Source organism: Brassica napus, chromosome A5 (assembly GCF_020379485.1).
Source record: "Brassica napus cultivar Da-Ae chromosome A5, Da-Ae, whole genome shotgun sequence".
Classification (NCBI taxonomy): domain Eukaryota; kingdom Viridiplantae; phylum Streptophyta; class Magnoliopsida; order Brassicales; family Brassicaceae; genus Brassica; species Brassica napus.
In genome coordinates, this window is record NC_063438.1 from 10,797,538 (window position 1) to 10,814,366 (window position 16,829).

Below are 16,829 nucleotides of genomic sequence, written 5' to 3' on the forward strand. Positions count from 1 at the left end.
TTCTGTAGAGATTCCACAGAGATCTCCTCACCCTCCTGATGAGTCTGTAAAAAACGCTGGAAATGAGAGACAGCTTCTCTCCGGATATCCCCAGGAGCAGTTAGAATCTCTCCCGACGTGGTGGTCAAGGACCGAATGGCATTTCTAGATGCACGAGATTGAGCAGCACGGTGAAAGACTGAAGTGTTCTGATCCCCAGCATGAAGCCAACGCAGACATGACTTCTGTCTAAAAAACTTCTCCTCAATACTAGCCAGCAAGTTCCATCGCTTCGAAGCTTCTGCTTCAGCAGCTAAGGTCTGAGGGTTGGGGTCTAAGAGAACCTGATTCTGACAGTGGCATAGCTGCTCATACGCCTGCTTTGTTCGGGCGGGGAGGTCACCATAGTGATTTCTATTCAGGGCTCTGAGGTCGTTCTTCAGAAGCTTCAGTTTCCGGTGAAACATAGTCAGAGAGCAGCGTGAGTGATATAACACAGGGGAGGAGTCCCAAATATTTTTAACTGTAGGCAGAAAGTCCTCATGATCCGTGAGATAATTAAAAAATTTAAAAGGCTTCCTCGTGCTGTCAATGGAGGCAGACGTACGTATCAAACATCTAGCATGGTCAGAGACTCCTCCTGCATCAAAGCTAGCATAAGACTGAGGGAAGAAGCGTAACCAAGCTCCGTTGATTAAAGCTCTGTCTAGTTTTTTCCCTATCGGATTGCCTTCTCTCTTGTTCCACCATGTAAAGAGAGCTCCCACGTAAGCTAAATCCGTAAGCTCACAATCTCCACATACTTCTTGAAACTCCCTCATACCTCGCTGATCCGTTAGATAGTCCAATGACCGAGAATGCTCCCCAGAAGCAAGCGTTTCATTAAAATCACCAATTAGGATCCAAGGCAAAGCAAGATGAGAATAAGCAGCTTGAGTTCCCTTAATCTCTTCCCATAACCTCCTTCTCTCCACCATACAAGTAGACGCATAGATGGCAGAACAGATAAATTGCTCTCTTGTCTCTGGGATTTGTATTGCACATGTTATGACTTGTGCACTTGCGTGTAGTCTAGTGACCACAGCCCTACTAGACCAGCAAAACCAGATCCGACCTAATCTGTGGTGATCGTAGTTTGTAATAGAGCTCCATCCAGGCAAAGCAGCAGTCATACAATCCGCATGTTTATCCTGTTGGACTCTCGTTTCAATAAGGCATCCGAAAGAGGGCTTTTCTAGCTGTATCCATTTCCTTACTGCATCATGCTTGCGCGACATATTGAAGCCGCGCATGTTCCATGCGAAAAAAGACGTCATAACTTCCTAACGGAAGCTTTCTTTGATGAGGCATGAACCTGCGCAAACTTCAGGTCCCTTGTGCGGACAATCTTCTTCTTACTCGTTTTCACCGTGCTGGCAGCATTATGAGACGCCCGCAACTGCACCGTAGAGTTCTTACGTTGCCGTTGAGAGTGATCAGCTATACTTTGACCAGTGGTATCAGCAACAATCTCCCCTTCCTCTGTGTCAGTTTGCACCTCGTTATCAGATTCGCCCTCCTCAGCAATATCTGCGAGAACATGGAACCGCGATGGAGACACCGTAATAGCACCACTGTCTACCTTTCCACCGCCTGCTACTTGAGAAACCAAAGACTTCCCAAGTTCAACCACAATACCATCACCACCTTCGAGTAACCGCGACTCAGCCACAGGAGTTTTCCCTGACTGGCCAACTTCCACCATTCCAGCACCCAGGACAATAGAGTTGAGCATGTTGTTAACTTCCACTCCATTTCCCAAAGGAGCATACGGTACAAACTCCTCCAACTCCTGGATGAGATCAGAGACAGGGTTTTTCTGCACCCCTTGGTCCTCAGTCACTACCACCAGTTGTAGATCGGCTTCCTTGTTATGCTGCAGGATAGTAACATTTTTTGCGGAGCATTCAGAGCCTTTATGCCCCCATTTCCGACACACTTCACATTTTGGAGGCAGCCACGGGTAGCTAACCTCAAGAACAACCAAAGCCCCGACGTTATCTGAGTAAGATATCCTCTCAACAAGTGGTTTATTGAGATCCACCTCAACAAGGATTCGCGCGACATCCAAACGCGTACATTTCTCTGTGTTGGGATGAAGCTTCACAAACGTTCCCGCTGCACGGGCCAAACACTTGAGACCCTTGTGCGAGAAAAGAGAGTTCGGAACTCCCTTGAGATCCACCCACATTGGCATCGCCGACAAATCTGGGGGATTCATCGCAGTTTCTGGTGACCATTCGTGCACGACCAAAGGAACGTCCGCGACGTGCCAATACTTGCGCTGGATGACTCGGGCACGCATCTGAGGATTCTCAATACGAAACAATACTGTTTTCTTCTCAATGAACTGGACATCGATCTTAGACCCATTACGAGGAGAAGACCAGATTCGGTTCACAGTCGCGTGAATGGATCCCACATGAGGAGCATCCCCGATGAAATAACCAACAACGAAGCTTTTCCAGAGAGGATTAGGGTCCTCAAAGATCTCATCAGGTATCGTCATAGTAGCAACTCCATCGACTACATCAATCACCGGGAGAGCCCCATCTCCTTGCTTTTTCGTCCAAGCCGATTTAGCAGGAGGAGAGCCATGAACGGAAACAGAACGGAGAACGGGAGGAGAGGCGGGAGGTGGGAGATCGGAGGAGGAAGAGCCCGGCGGCTCGTCGCCAGAAACCCTAGGAGTCATGATATACTTCAATATTATCAATAATATACATTTTGTTAGTAATAACTTTTTCAGATTTGATTAGAGGTGCACATTCAAATACCATTAGATTCGATTCGGATCTTTGAGAGTTTGGTTCAATTCGGATTTTTGTGGGTTTGGTTCGGGTTTAGGTTCGAATCACTTATTTAAATTTTTTTCAAAAATTAAAACTTAAATATACTTTAAATTTTTCAAAATCTAAAAATAAAAATAATATATAACATATAAATTTGAATAATGTATGCCAAAATACTTAAACTTAACATAAAAATTGGTTTAGCTTAAATATTTAGATAGGAAATCAATAGATATTTTAAGTATTTTAGGTATTATAAGTATCGTTTAGCTATTATAAACATGTACTTATAACTATTTGTATATATTTCCAAGTATTTTGACAACTTAAAAACGTCTTATATATATTTTATATTCTTTTAGATATTAAATTTAACAATAATTAATATATTTAAGTATATAAATCTTGTTCGGATATATTCAGATACTTAAGATATTTTGGTTTGGATCGGGTTCGGATCCGATTCTCTAGATAACAAAATTTTGAACCCATTCGAAAATCAAACCAATTTTGGTTAAAGTTCAGTACTATTCTTTGGATCGGCATTGGCCCGGTTTTTTGTATTTAGATTTTTTGCCCAATCCTATATTCTTACTGTGACAAAATTTTAAACGAAAATGATGATGGTTCATATTAATTTTGTAATTTAAAGTCGTTTTAGATAAATTTAAAATATAACATATAAGAAAAAATCAATTTTTTTTATTATATGGTTAATGTGATTGTTTAATTTCTTATAGTAATATAAGAGTAAACAAAAATGAGGAAAAATGAAAAATTGTTATCAAATCTTTACTATTCATAATCAATAATTATCGTATATATGTTAACTATATTAGGTAACTCCGTAGCTTTTATTTAAAGAAAGAATACACGCTTCTTATATGTTGGGTTAATATAATGTTTCATAGTAATTAAATTTTGGACCAACATTTTTTTTAACTAATTCTTAAACTGCCACATAAGATTAATTGGCATCTTAATTAAGTGACAACTCATCAAAACTCTTTCGTAATTATTACAAATTACAGGTTACAACTTTTAAAATGTTTCTCTATTAATATATAAGGGATTAGTAGTTAGCTAGTATGCCGACCGAACATTTATTCTTGGCCAAAAGAACGTACAGATTAGCCCTGCCGTTTGGACTTTTGTCTGAACCGAACCAAAATTTTTGGGTTTTGGTTCAGTTACAGTTTTGAGTTTGGTTTAGTTTGGTAAGATTTTGAAAAAAATAATTCGGTTTTTGATTCCAAAAAAAAGATGTTACCAAACCTAAAATAACCGAAAAAAATAAACCAAAATTAACCAAAAAATAGCCAAATTTAACCGAGTTTAACCAAAAATATCCTAATTTCTTTTAGAAAACTATACCAAAATTAACTGAAAACCAAAAAAATTGATTATTTTCGGAAATAAATGTGAAAACTGAAAATAACCAAGAACCGAACCGAACCGAAATTTAATTCAGTTAATATTGAAATTGGTTTTCAAAATTTTGGTTAACTGAAAACCGACGGTTTGGTTCAGTTCGGTTTCGGAAAACCAAAATTGCAGGGCTAAAATCATGATAAAGAGTGATACGGATTAGCCCTGCCGTTTGGACTTTTGTCTGAACCGAACCAAAATTTTTGGGTTTTGGTTCAGTTACAGTTTTGAGTTCGGTTTAGTTTGGTAAGATTTTGAAAAAAATAATTCGGTTTTTGATTTCCAAAAAAAAGATGTTACCAAACCTAAAATAACCGAAAAAAACAAACCAAAATTAACCGAAAAATAGCCAAATTTAACCGATTTTAACCAAAAATATCCTAATTTCTTTTAGAAAACTATACCAAAATTAACCGAAAACCAAAAAAATTGATTATTTTCGGAAATAAATGTGAAAACTGAAAATAACCGAGAACCGAACCGAACCGAAATTTAATTCAGTTAATATTGAAATTGGTTTTCAAAATTTTGGTTAACCGACGGTTTGGTTCAGTTCGGTTTCGGAAAACCAAAATCGCAGGACTAAAATCATGATAAAGAGTGATACGACGACCCCACCCCCCCCCCCCCCCCCCCCCCCCCCCCCCCCCCCCCCCCAAATGTTTGATTTAGTACATTCTAACTGGATTTAGCTTTAACACATTAAAACTTCGAATGGTTTAGGGTTGGAAGTAATTTAGTCATTTTATACTTTTATTAGTGTTATTGCAAAAAATCATTTCTATTCTATTTAGTCATAATATTATTGTGCTATCTAAAGGATTTTTCCAAAAGAAAACACACATCTATCTTAATATCGCAATATAACTTTTAGACTGAAAATATCTATGTTATTGTATAAAAATAAACATGAAAAAACAGTTATATAATTATATTAATTAATAAAATAAAAGTAAATTTCTTAAATGACAAAAACAATTATCATAAAATAGTATACCAAGAGAAAAATAAAAGGTAAAATAAAATAAAATAAATTACTTTGTACCCTAAACTGTAACCTGATCTCTACCTCCTAAATTTAAAACCATAAACTATGATTATTAAAGTTTAAACACAAATACAAAGTATGGACCTACAATGGATATTTTGAAAGTTCAGATGGTGGACAGGGATGGATGGTACTTCACACAAAATGGAAAATATACGGTAAAGTCATGTTACCAGGTAGAAAGGGTATATCTGGATCAGTGTAAACAACCTGCAATGTATGGATCTACAGTGGATATTTTAAAGGTTTTTTGCTGGAAAGTGCGATATCCACCGAAAATGAAACATTTCTTATGGCAATTGTTGGCAGGATGCATAGCAGTCATGAAAATTTAGAGGGGAGGGGGATACAAAGAGATATATGTTGTGTCAGGTGTGGAGCTGCAGAAGAATCCATAAATCATGATTTCTTTGAATGCCCTCTGCAATCCAGGATTGGGCGCTTTCAAAAATCCCTTCTAATCCAGCGATATTTCCGCCTTGATCATTATTTGCAAATATGGATCATCTATTTTGGAGAGTGTCCCCGCAATTGAATGATCATCCGTTTGCATGGATACTCTGGTACATTTGAAAAGGAAGAAAAATAAGGTTTTCAGTAACCTAGATATAGATTCGGACTCTTCGACTAGCAGAAACAGAATCAACGTTTTGGGCTGAGGCACATGTACCGAAAATGACAAGGGATGGTTAACAAGCAGAGCCTTCGATTCTTCCATCCATTCCTGCGCGTTGGTGTTTCACAGATGGATCATGGAAGGATAAGGACACTTTCTCCGGACAAGGATGGTATAGTATTTTACCAGGTTTCGATGGTTTGATGGAGGCGAGAAATACTAGAGCGAGTCTCTCTCCTCTTCATGCGGAGATAAAAGCACTGCTTTGGGAAATGTAATGTATGAGGAATCTACGGCAGTTTCAGATTACCTTTGCAATGGATTGTTCTCAATTGGTGAAGATGGTTTCGGAACCAAAAGAATGACCAGCTTTTCCAACCTATTTGGAAGATATCATGACCCTTAAGAAAGCTTCATTAGCTCAACGATCATTCATGTACCACAGATGCAAAACATAAAGGCGGATAGATTAGCACGTTGTTCCCGGACTCAACCGTCCAATGTCGTTCACATAGATTCGGAGCTATCTGTTTGGTTTACAGAGTCAATATGAGTGTTTTTTTCTAGTTGATGTTAAAAAAACACAAATACAAAGTAAAAGAGTCGTTTTAACTTTTTAATAACACTATTTTTTAAACAAATGTTCCTTATTTGTTATTTTGGAAAAAAATATGATTTAGTGATAACATAGAGTATTTTCATAAAATAATATCAAAATACTAATAATTATGATTAATATTAAATAATCAGTTGCATAAATGAATAATTACAAATAATTATTACAGATAAAAATCGCACATATGTATAAAATACTGCTCCATAATCAAACCATAAACAAGACACAAAGCAACTAATCACCATCTTATTCATCAGTCCCACGATTTAGAACTAGATACATGCTATGATGGTGGTGGGCCTTAATCGGCTCTAGCCAGCTCAAATACGGTTTCAGAGGGGGCAACCCGCAGATAACAGTTTTAAATGCAACATCCTAACTGGTGATGCCCTCAAGCTGCCTTAATCACCACTATTGATTGACAAGCGCATTCGCATGCGTAAATTTTTTTTATCTTTTTATGAAATGATATTGGTTTTTCATGATTTGTGTTATTTATTTTATATATATCACTATATAACTAACTGTATATTGATTATTTGAATATTTTTAGCTTTTTACGCATCAGAATCGAACTCGAATCGAATTGGATAATATGATTACTTTTGATTATTTGGTTATTTTTAGTTTGAATACACAATATCTAAACCGTAATATGGTTACTTTTGGTTCAAAATATCCAAACCGTAATAGAGTTACTTTTGGTTATTTGAATATTTTTAGGTTCTTATACATCATAACCGAATTCATTCGGACATGGGAGGACCCGACTCGAAATCCACCCAAAAATTTATAATATCCAAACATAGACTAATTTCAGAACCCAAAAAAACATAATACATGAAAGAAACGACCTGTACCCAAATGGGTACCTGAATACCTACGTGTAACTAATTCTGTAAACAAAAAAAAAACTATTTGTTAATAATTTTGAATTTTTGTCAAAAATAGAGCAATTACATTCAAACATGTGGAATTGTTATGGGTAAAATGTAAATTAAATGTTGTTGAAATATTGTGAAAATGAATGTAAAAGATGAAGTAATTAAAATAATGTAATTAATGAAGTAATTAAAAATAGTGAAAATGAATGTAAAAGATGACATAAAACAATTGAAAATAGATAAGTTCTATTTTATACTTTATAATAAATGTTATTGAATTAATTAAAAAATATAATAAATGAAATGGTTAGAATTAGTTAAAAAGACAAGTATTGTTTTGTAATTTGGTTGTAGTAGAATAGATAGCTAACTAGCAATGTGTTATAATTGAAAAAGTACAACATCTCCAATCTCAACGCTAATGCTGGAGCAAAGAAGTTCAAAACCAAGACGTAGGCAAACAAAAGTTTTTTATTCGAAAATTTGATAAGAAAAGAAAAAGAGAAATTTCATAGGATAGTCTTTTAAGTTTATTTTCACAAAAATAGTTATTAATGAAGAAAATGACCAAAATAAATTTTATTAAAGGATAAAAGTATATTTCTACCTTACGATTAACTAATCTAAATTTAGAGTTTAAAGTTAATGGGTAAAGTTTTAGATATAGGGTCTCAAATATTAAAAAATATTAAATAAAAAAATTTCAAAATAAATGAGCAGTTTCCCGTCCTACAATGTTTTCATCATCACTCAAAAGTCAAAAGTAATGTCTTTCTGCATCTTATCAGGGACATGCTGTGTCTCGAGATTTCCTTAGGATTTCTTGCCTTGTAAGACTGAAAATGTTATCCACTTTCAGGAATATGGAAAAGAGATTGAAGATTGTTAAGATTGATCACGACGCTAACCCCAAGTTAATAGGAGAAAGGTTTATATATGATCTACTGCATCTCATCCTCTTCTAGGCGCCAAGGATATTGTAAATAACAAAAGGGAAGGTACTATCACAAAAGGCCAAGTTTAAGGAGCACATTGATGGCCTCTTGACCAAACTATTATTTTGTGGAATAGATTTGTTTGGAATGCATCATTCCATGAGATTCCAAAAAATATTTATCAGTCACAATGAATACCTTTCCAAAACAATTCCACACATCCCAGTTTTGGAATGAATCAAAAACAAAAAATCCTTTGTAAAATCCATTCCTTTTGTTCCATAATATAAACCTTCGTGAAAGATGGAATGAATGGAATCAACTATTCCATTATTAATTTCAGTTTCTATTCCATTTTATTCATCATTCCATTTTTTCTTATTCCACAAATATTCATTCCTTTTATTCATAGCATTCCTATTAAGAATAACCAGTTATCTTTGCTTAATTGTCTCTCTTCCCACCAGTATTCCTCAGTCTCTAAACATTGTTTATCATGTACTCAAAATCTCTTGAATTCTGATCTTCATGTGTAAATCTAGCAACAAACAAGCATCATATGCAAGTATATAAATATACACATACATATATACCTATGCTTTATAGCTTCTGTATCCGTATTTTTCTTTGTTTAGTAAAGTTTTCATAGATCTTTCATTGACTTGTTGTTGCATTATTTTGCTCAATGAACTAGTTTATTGCATTTTGTTTGCACTTAATTTCATTTGGCAGTGAAATGAACACACAAACAAACTAGACTACATGCAAAATAGAAAAATCTGATTGAATTTATTGGTTTGAATCAAGTAAAAGAATTCAACAATAAAACTTTTTTTTAACAGTTTCCATTCTTCTTCATCTTGTCCTCTCGGCCTGCAGATTCTCACATCTTGTTGGCTTATTCTCTTGAAAAAGCAACCAAAACACCAACGGCTAAGCAAAAAAACCAATGCCTAGACTTTTCTTGAAAATCTCAAACCTCCTTGACAGAAGTCTCTTCACTTCCTCCAATAACAGCATCATCAGGAATGTAACGTTTCCAGAACGGATGCTGCTTCCACACTCTTCCCATTTCTTCAATAGGAACCCCTTTTGTCTCCGGCAACAAGAAGTAGATGAAGATGGTCATGATCAGAACCATACCTCCAAAGAAGTAGAAGAGACCAAACTTCATGTGACAAAGCATCGTTAGGAAGAATTGTCCAATGAGGAAAGTGAAGAACATGTTGACAGAAACATTGACGGCTTGTCCCGCTGGTCTGATTTCCAACGGACATATCTCACTTGGTACTAACCATCCTAATGGACCCCATGACCATGCAAATCCTGCAACATATAGGCATATGAAAGCTAGCACCCAATCTGCTGTTGCAGGTGTCAAGGTCCCTGATCCTGTGGTTCCAAACTTCGCACCGATCAAGCTACCAACAATGATCTACAAATTCAATGGATCCATCAAAACAATACATGTTAAGGTACGTGATCGTCATTACAGAACCTGAAGCTGTTTCTTTTTTTTTTACCTGGCAAATGATCATTTGGATGCCACCTTCAAGGAATAGAATCCTTCTTCCATACCTGTCAACCGCATAGATGGAGACAAGGGTAGAGACAACATTGACCACACCGGTAATAACCGCAGAGATGAGCGAGGCATCATCAGCGAAACCGAGAGTTTTAAAGAGAACAGGAGCGTAGAACATGATCACATTGATACCAGTGAACTGTTGGAAGAAGGGTATCGCAGAACAGAAAGCAAGAGCAGGTCTGTATTTAGCTTGTAGGAAAAGGTTCTTCCAAGGGTGTTCCACCTTTTTAGCAGCCTCACAAGCATCACAAAGATCTTGAAACTCCTCGTCCACATTATCAGCTCCACGAATCTTTTGTAACATCTCTCTCGCTTGTTCATACTTGCCTCTCTCGAGCATTGAGTTTGGTGTGTCTGGCAAGACAAAAGATCCTATTACCATCACAACTGCTGGAACAGCAGCTAGACCTAAAGACACCCTCCATCCGTTCCTAGCCATTTGAGATGTTCCGTAGTTGATAAGATTTGCAATTAGGATCCCGATAGTAATAGCCATTTGAAATCCTATGTTGAGTGCTCCTCTTAGCTTGGCAGGAGCCATCTCTGAGAGGTAAACCGGAGTAGACTGATGAAGAAAAAGAAAGAATACCAGTCAGCCATATAAAAACCAATCCAAAACAAGAAAAAGAAAAAAATTAACCAAACTAAATTGACAAATCAGTTGTTAGGATTATGCATGGGTATTTCGGGTATTGGTTCGGTTCAAATTGGTTGTTTCAGGTATCATGTTCGGATTTTAGGATCCATATAAGAGCCGAGAAAAACCTGCTCAAATAGTTCTCAGTTTGGTTCAAATCTGATCATCAAACTAAGAATCTACTAATACCCGAAAAATTTGGGACTAGTTTTTTTCTGATTCGGTTCTTTTTTTTTTTGATAATTCAGATAAGATACCGCATAATTTTAATAAAATATCGCCTAAAATGACCGATTTTAGTCCATATAAAAGTCATTCCAAAACCTGAAAAATAAAAACTAAACCAAACCAAATTGAGAAACCGATTACTCGGATCTAAACCACATGAGAATCATGTTGACTCACCTGATTAGCGAACCCAACACCGACTCCAAGCAACAATCTACCAATGATGAGCATTGCAACGTTCACTGCAAATGCGTTGATTAGAGCACCAATGAGGAAAGCAAGCCCTCCAACAAACATGGAGATTTTGCGTCCGTACTTCCTAGTCACAACTGAAGCTGCAAAGGAAGAGACAAGGGCCGCAAGGTAAAGTGAGGACGTAAACAACTGGAGCAGTTGGTTATCGAATTTGCAATAAGCAGTCTCGCGCCTAGCATTGTGCATTTGCCTATCCACTTCAGGGAAAAACTTGCTCAAAAACTCCTCCATTGATGTAACTCCTCCTGCACAAGAAACAACATTACATTACTAGAATGTCCACTTCTAGAAAAGAAGAAAACGTATGTTTAAATTTACAGACCTGAGATTCCGAGGTCGTAACCGAAGAGGAGACCTCCCATGGCGGCCACAATACATGTGATAATGACAAAGCCGGTGACTCCGCCTTCATAGCTTCCTCCACCACCACCATCTGATACAAAGGCTCCTCCAGCCATTCTTCACTTATTAAATTATTTGCTTTATTAGTAGTTATTGCCTTTTGCTTTGTTATTCAAACAAACACTTGAGAGCTTGTGATCCAAAACTTAGGTGCTTGTCAGCTTCTTAAATATAAGATTTCTCGTGGTCTATTATTAGGTATGGATTGTGATCTGAGCTGTTAGAGATTGATCTTGGCTTACGAATAGGGGAATGGTTCTTGTTTTGTTTTTTTTTACCTATCTTCTTTAAAAACCTGTTTTAGTGGAGACTTCACTGTCTTTTTATAGAATGTTTTGTTCTTCTTCACAGACAATTTCCGCTCTTATTTCGTTTTTACACAAGACTGTGTAAGAGATACGCAGATACAAAACAACAGTCTCTATCCGAAAATAGAATCTTGTAATAACAAATCGATAGTTGCATTTGAATGGGATAAATAAAGTCTATGTGGAAGTTAAATATGCTAACTGGTAAATATTTCATGGAATTCAATGGAATGATGCATTCCAGATAAATTTATCCCACAAATAAGCATTCCAGTTGCACCCAAAGAAAACAAATATATTTGAAGATTATTTCCGATAAGGTGGGTTTAGACTGTGTTAGAGATAACTAGAAAAATATACTCTCTAACTGAAAATAGAATCTTCTAATAACAAATTTGTAATTGAATTGAATTTGATAAATTATTGGATATAAAATTTACGGAACTTGTAAGAAAAAGAGTGAGTTACTCTTTAAGACACTTTTGTCTTTATTATTACTCTCAGAAACACATTTTGCTGAAGCAACACATTCACTGCGTTTGAGGCAGAAAAATGGCCAATATGCCCCAGGCGCAAGTCATTGTCGTAATAGGTCTTTTGTAAACTAACTAGTAGGTGACTAGAAAAGTAAAATTCTCGTTCTCCATTTTGATGTCTTTCCATTTTTAATAAAACATGACACTGACGTGTACTTTCTCTCATTAGATTAACAACAATAAGAGCCATAGGATCTGATTGTAGAAAACAATCTAATGGTTGTGATAGCTATGACTTTTGGTCAAAGCTTGAGAACCAAGTAATTAAGCAAACTGAAAGCAAAGAAGAACACAATACTTTTTGGGCAATTAAGATTGCCTCTTTTTGGCTTTTTCATTCATTTAAATAGAGAAGATACAGAAGCAAAGTGGAGTCGTAACTCCTTTCAACATGGGAATTAAGGGAAAGTGGAGGAGATGGTTTTCTATATACAAGGAAGTCCTATTCTCTTCTTATTATCAACTGAAACAAAATGCAGAAAAGAAACAATAAAGATTTTACGTTATCAATTACGTAGTGTATTTCGGTTTGGAGACTTGGTTTGATTTGAGACGTGTCGGTTCGGTTCTGTAACTCTATCAGGTTGTGGAAAAGAGAATAAAAAATAAAAGATATTTAGGAGTATTAGTTGTTAAATATTTCATCCTTTCATGTATGTATTTGACTATTTTGCTTTCTATGATATTTAAAACAAAATTTTATGCTACCTAAAATTAGAATTTTTTTTTCTTCTATATTCTAACATCTAGTTTGATATACCTTTTTATACAACAAAATAATAAAATTGCATGGACATGATTTTAGTGGACACATATTTGGTGGATATTCATTGGAAAGACAAACTTGTGTTAGATTACGATACGATGAATATGTATTTTGTGGATATTCAATTGGTCGATATGTTGTTGACAATTAAGATGTCATGGACATAATATATATATGCAGAGAAGTTTTTGTAGATAGATTTTGATGGATGGCTATTTGTGGATGAATAGACGTGAATACAAAAACATGGATAAGAAATTATGGACATGTTACATGTACATATGAATAATTTTAACACAATTCTCTTGACCACAAGTATCTTGTCCATAACTATCATTTTCACAATTATCTCTTCTATAACACAATTCTCTTGACCACAAGTATCTTGTCCATAACGACATTCCTTCACCGTCGTGATCTCCAAGTACAGTGCAAGCACTCTGTATTTTGTTAATCAAACCTATCAAACTTTTCATTCTCGAACGGATCAAAGACCCTCTCACCAACACTCAGATCTAGTTGACTAGTTCCAAAGAAATTTGGAAAGAAGTTATCTCACAGTGGATTTGAAATGACCGATGAATTTTAAGGGTTCTCGAGGCGGTGAAACAGTCCCTGATTCCCAAGCTCATCCACTCTCTGAAACTCCATCGCAGCTACCTTGAGCTCAGCCACGGTGAATCCCGAGCCACGGGGAATCCTGAGCTCGTCCGCGATCAATTTCATTACAAGCTCTGGTCTTATCATCACACCTATCAATCCTCTTTTGATTTTTATCGAAGTTTCATTATTAGGTTTGAGCATTTAAGAAATTATAATTGAATTAGGAAAGAGGATAAATTTGTTATACCCTTCATTTAATAAAAAAGAGGATGAGTTTCATAACAAGTGAGGAGAGAAGAGGAATGAGAAACTAAAGTTTGGTCTAGTTGAGGGGTGTTAGTGTCTTTAGACACGCAAAATGTGTGTGACAAGTCAAATGTGTCTCTAAGTATAACTGAAAACTCATAAAGTGTCTCTAGAAGTAAATTTTAGAAATAAACTTTTTGAAGTTTATTTCCGGTTAGGCTGGTTCGGTCAGAAGACTGCCTTGTGACTTAAGTTATGACAGCATTACTAGTCTAGTCATGACATGAATATGTTAAAATTATATACGGAGCCGAACTTAAACCAAAATTGTTGGTTTTTGGTTTATGTTCGACTATGATTTTGGTTTAATTCAACAAGATTTAAAAATCAATTTGGTTACCGGTTCGGTTCGGTTCGATTTGGATGAACCGAATGATTAACCAAACTGTTAGACATAAATAAAACTGAAAGTACATATATATACATGCACTGCTCGCTTCTATGTATCTGTTGGATAAATCTAGATTCTCAAAGTAAGAAGAAGAGGTTACAAATAACATTTCCCATTACCTGAACTTTTAATAACCTCATGGGTTGAGAATCCGAGGAAATCCTCAGGAGAGGGATAATTTACTTTGACAGCACTCTTCATATCTGACTGAGCAGCAGCTACAACTCCGGGAGCAGAGGCGTCCTTAAATGGGGTCGACGAGTCACACTTTTCTGGGTCAAATTAACACTAGAAAATTAATAAAGGAGAATAGTAACTAAGAGATAGAGTCGAACCACATACTGAAGTTAGTCAGACCATTTTTCTGTTGACCTCCACTTTCTTTGAGTCTCCAGGCTGCCTTATGTCTAACTACCGCAGTATGCATTTCCTAAATAGAGTTCAAAATGTTCTTATTCCAACAATATTTTCCAGTTTCAATGTTTTTATTGAGTGAAATGGAAATTTTCAACAAAAAAAAGCTTTGTATATAAGACACAAGCTGCAAAGTTTAAGTAATCAATATTAGATTCTTACCCTGGCTTCAACTTCCTCTAGTGAATCTTTAATGAAGGGGTGCTCGAGAAGAGCAGGCCAGGTCAATTGACTTTGGGGCACCTGTTTTGCATTGTAATATACAAACATTTTAGCCCCTTCCAAGATGATCTCACAAATATTAATAACAAGTAAAAGTAGCTTGGATCAAAATAGAAACTTCACCTTATTGAGTAATCCTTTCAAAAAGCTTTTGAAATAAGGACTCATTTCATCAGGGCTTTTGAAATAAGGACTCAAATAGCTCAAACTATTTGCATAGACTATGGACAAGAATATGCAATGATTTATATACCTTAACAATGTGTCGGATTAGAGCGTAAACAGAATTAGTGTAGAATGGAGGTTGACCAACATATAATTCATACCTGATGTATCACAGCAAGAGATTATTTAGAACCGTCTCAAGTGGCGTAAAGTTGCATAATACAAGAATGAAGCAAAAACTAAAAACTATGAAAGAAAAATCCATCACAATCATCAAATTGCTTAATGCAGTAACTTTTGATAACATATAAAACAGAAGCGGGACTACTAAAATGAGTTTCTTTCTCCACTTACAATATAACACCAAGGGACCACAGGTCAGCAGTGTGATTGTATGGCTGTTCTCTCACAAGCTCTGGCGCCATGTACAGTGGAGTGCCTGAAGTAAAATTTCATTGATGGAAAATTAACAAGGCAGGACCTATTGAGTTATTCATTCATTGACTGATAAAAGGTATTAACCTTTAATGGATCGCAAAACCACAGTGTTGGTAGACATAGCTCGAGCAAATCCAAAATCGCATAGCTGAAAAATTAAAGGGTAGACAAGTAAAAAAGTATGCTAACGAGAAATGATAGGGAAGAAACAAAAGCATATAATCAAAGCTGTGTGAAAAGTATTTTTGTTTTCACTTATGATTAGCTAAGCATATGAGATTCCTGGCTAGCCAGATCCTCTTCTTGTCATGTAAAAAATTTTCATGATAAACTGAGTTTCCTTCAACATCCAATGACTGAAAGTTCCAAGGTCATACATCATATTCAAGAAGAATCGTATACTAACCTTAAACCTAACATAAACTCTATCTTAAAGAATAAAAATATCAACAGGTGATGTGTGTGGGAAGCATAAAAACCAGCATTTCAAGCATAACTCTTGAAGCAGAAAAAGGGAGGCTAGATTACCTTAACGACAGACCCAACACCAATAAGAATGTTTTGTGGCTTCATGTCACGGTGAATTATATGGTTGGAATGCAAGTAATGCAAATGATTTTACCTGAGTTTTATTAGAATTATAGACATTGTTTTATCAATCAGATATAGTAATAAGAACCATGTGGTAAAAAACGTGTTACCAGCTGCTTAGCGATGGCTTGAACTTGCTCTTCGGGAAGGCGCTTGTCATCTTCAAGAATCTCAAACAACTCACCCTGTGAAACAAAAAGAGTTCCATCATATTATAGGTGCAACTACAAGAGCCTCATAAATCAGTGATTTTGGAAACTAGAATCAAGCATACTTGGACAAACTCAGTGACAACACAAAACTCTCGTTCGTTCTCAAAGGAATCGAGCATTTCAATAATATTCCCAAGCTTGAGCTTCCGCAATATCTGAAAGCATACAAACAAGTATAGTATGCTGGTCAAATCCAACGAGAGACTCACACACCCACCATACAAGTGTATATAACCTTGATTTCTTGTCTTGGACTCTGTATATCTTTCTCACTCTTTCCTTGTTTCATGATGAACTTCCGTCTGGTTACCATACAAGTGTATATAACCAAGATTCAAATCAAATCAGTTACAGATTAAGGAAGAAGATTAAATCAATCAAGATTTTACATGTCCAGTATACTTTCGTCTTCCTTTGTAAACTCTCCCGA

General features: G+C 35.9%; 1 protein-coding gene and 1 long non-coding RNA gene across 3 annotated transcripts; both read right to left on the minus strand.

Moving 5' to 3' along the window:
• Positions 1 to 9,179: 9,179 nt before the first annotated feature.
• LOC111198367 (sugar transport protein 9-like) lies at positions 9,180 to 11,600 on the minus strand. The gene is made up of 4 exons (XM_022719481.2): positions 11,368 to 11,600; positions 10,968 to 11,290; positions 9,861 to 10,490; positions 9,180 to 9,772 (listed from the first exon to the last, which is right to left on the minus strand). Exons 1-4 carry the CDS (start codon positions 11,501 to 11,503, stop codon positions 9,311 to 9,313), a joined length of 1,551 nt encoding a protein of 516 aa, XP_022575202.2. The 5' UTR covers positions 11,504 to 11,600; the 3' UTR covers positions 9,180 to 9,310.
• Positions 11,601 to 14,467: 2,867 nt separating this feature from the next.
• LOC125609645 lies at positions 14,468 to 16,828 on the minus strand. 2 transcript variants are annotated; one of them, XR_007339799.1, is made up of 8 exons: positions 16,462 to 16,828; positions 16,298 to 16,372; positions 16,125 to 16,218; positions 15,681 to 15,744; positions 15,513 to 15,597; positions 14,934 to 15,319; positions 14,715 to 14,787; positions 14,468 to 14,629 (listed from the first exon to the last, which is right to left on the minus strand). It is a non-coding gene; the product is annotated as an uncharacterized LOC125609645 (long non-coding RNA). The 2 variants fall into 2 exon arrangements; XR_007339800.1 differs by having other exon boundaries at positions 14,584 to 14,629; positions 14,700 to 14,787.
• Position 16,829: the final 1 nt, after the last annotated feature.

Excerpts from the sequence above, each read along its gene's own strand:
- LOC111198367 (XM_022719481.2), bottom strand. The coding sequence starts at position 11,503 with ATGGCTGGAGGAGCCTTTGTATCAGATGGTGGTGGTGGAGGAAGCTAT. Across the intron at positions 10,491-10,967 it reads GTGTTGGGTTCGCTAATCAG|TCTACTCCGGTTTACCTCTC; the intron begins GTGAGTCAACAT and ends TTTCTTCATCAG. Across the intron at positions 9,773-9,860 it reads TCCAAATGATCATTTGCCAG|ATCATTGTTGGTAGCTTGAT; the intron begins GTAAAAAAAAAA and ends TTGAATTTGTAG.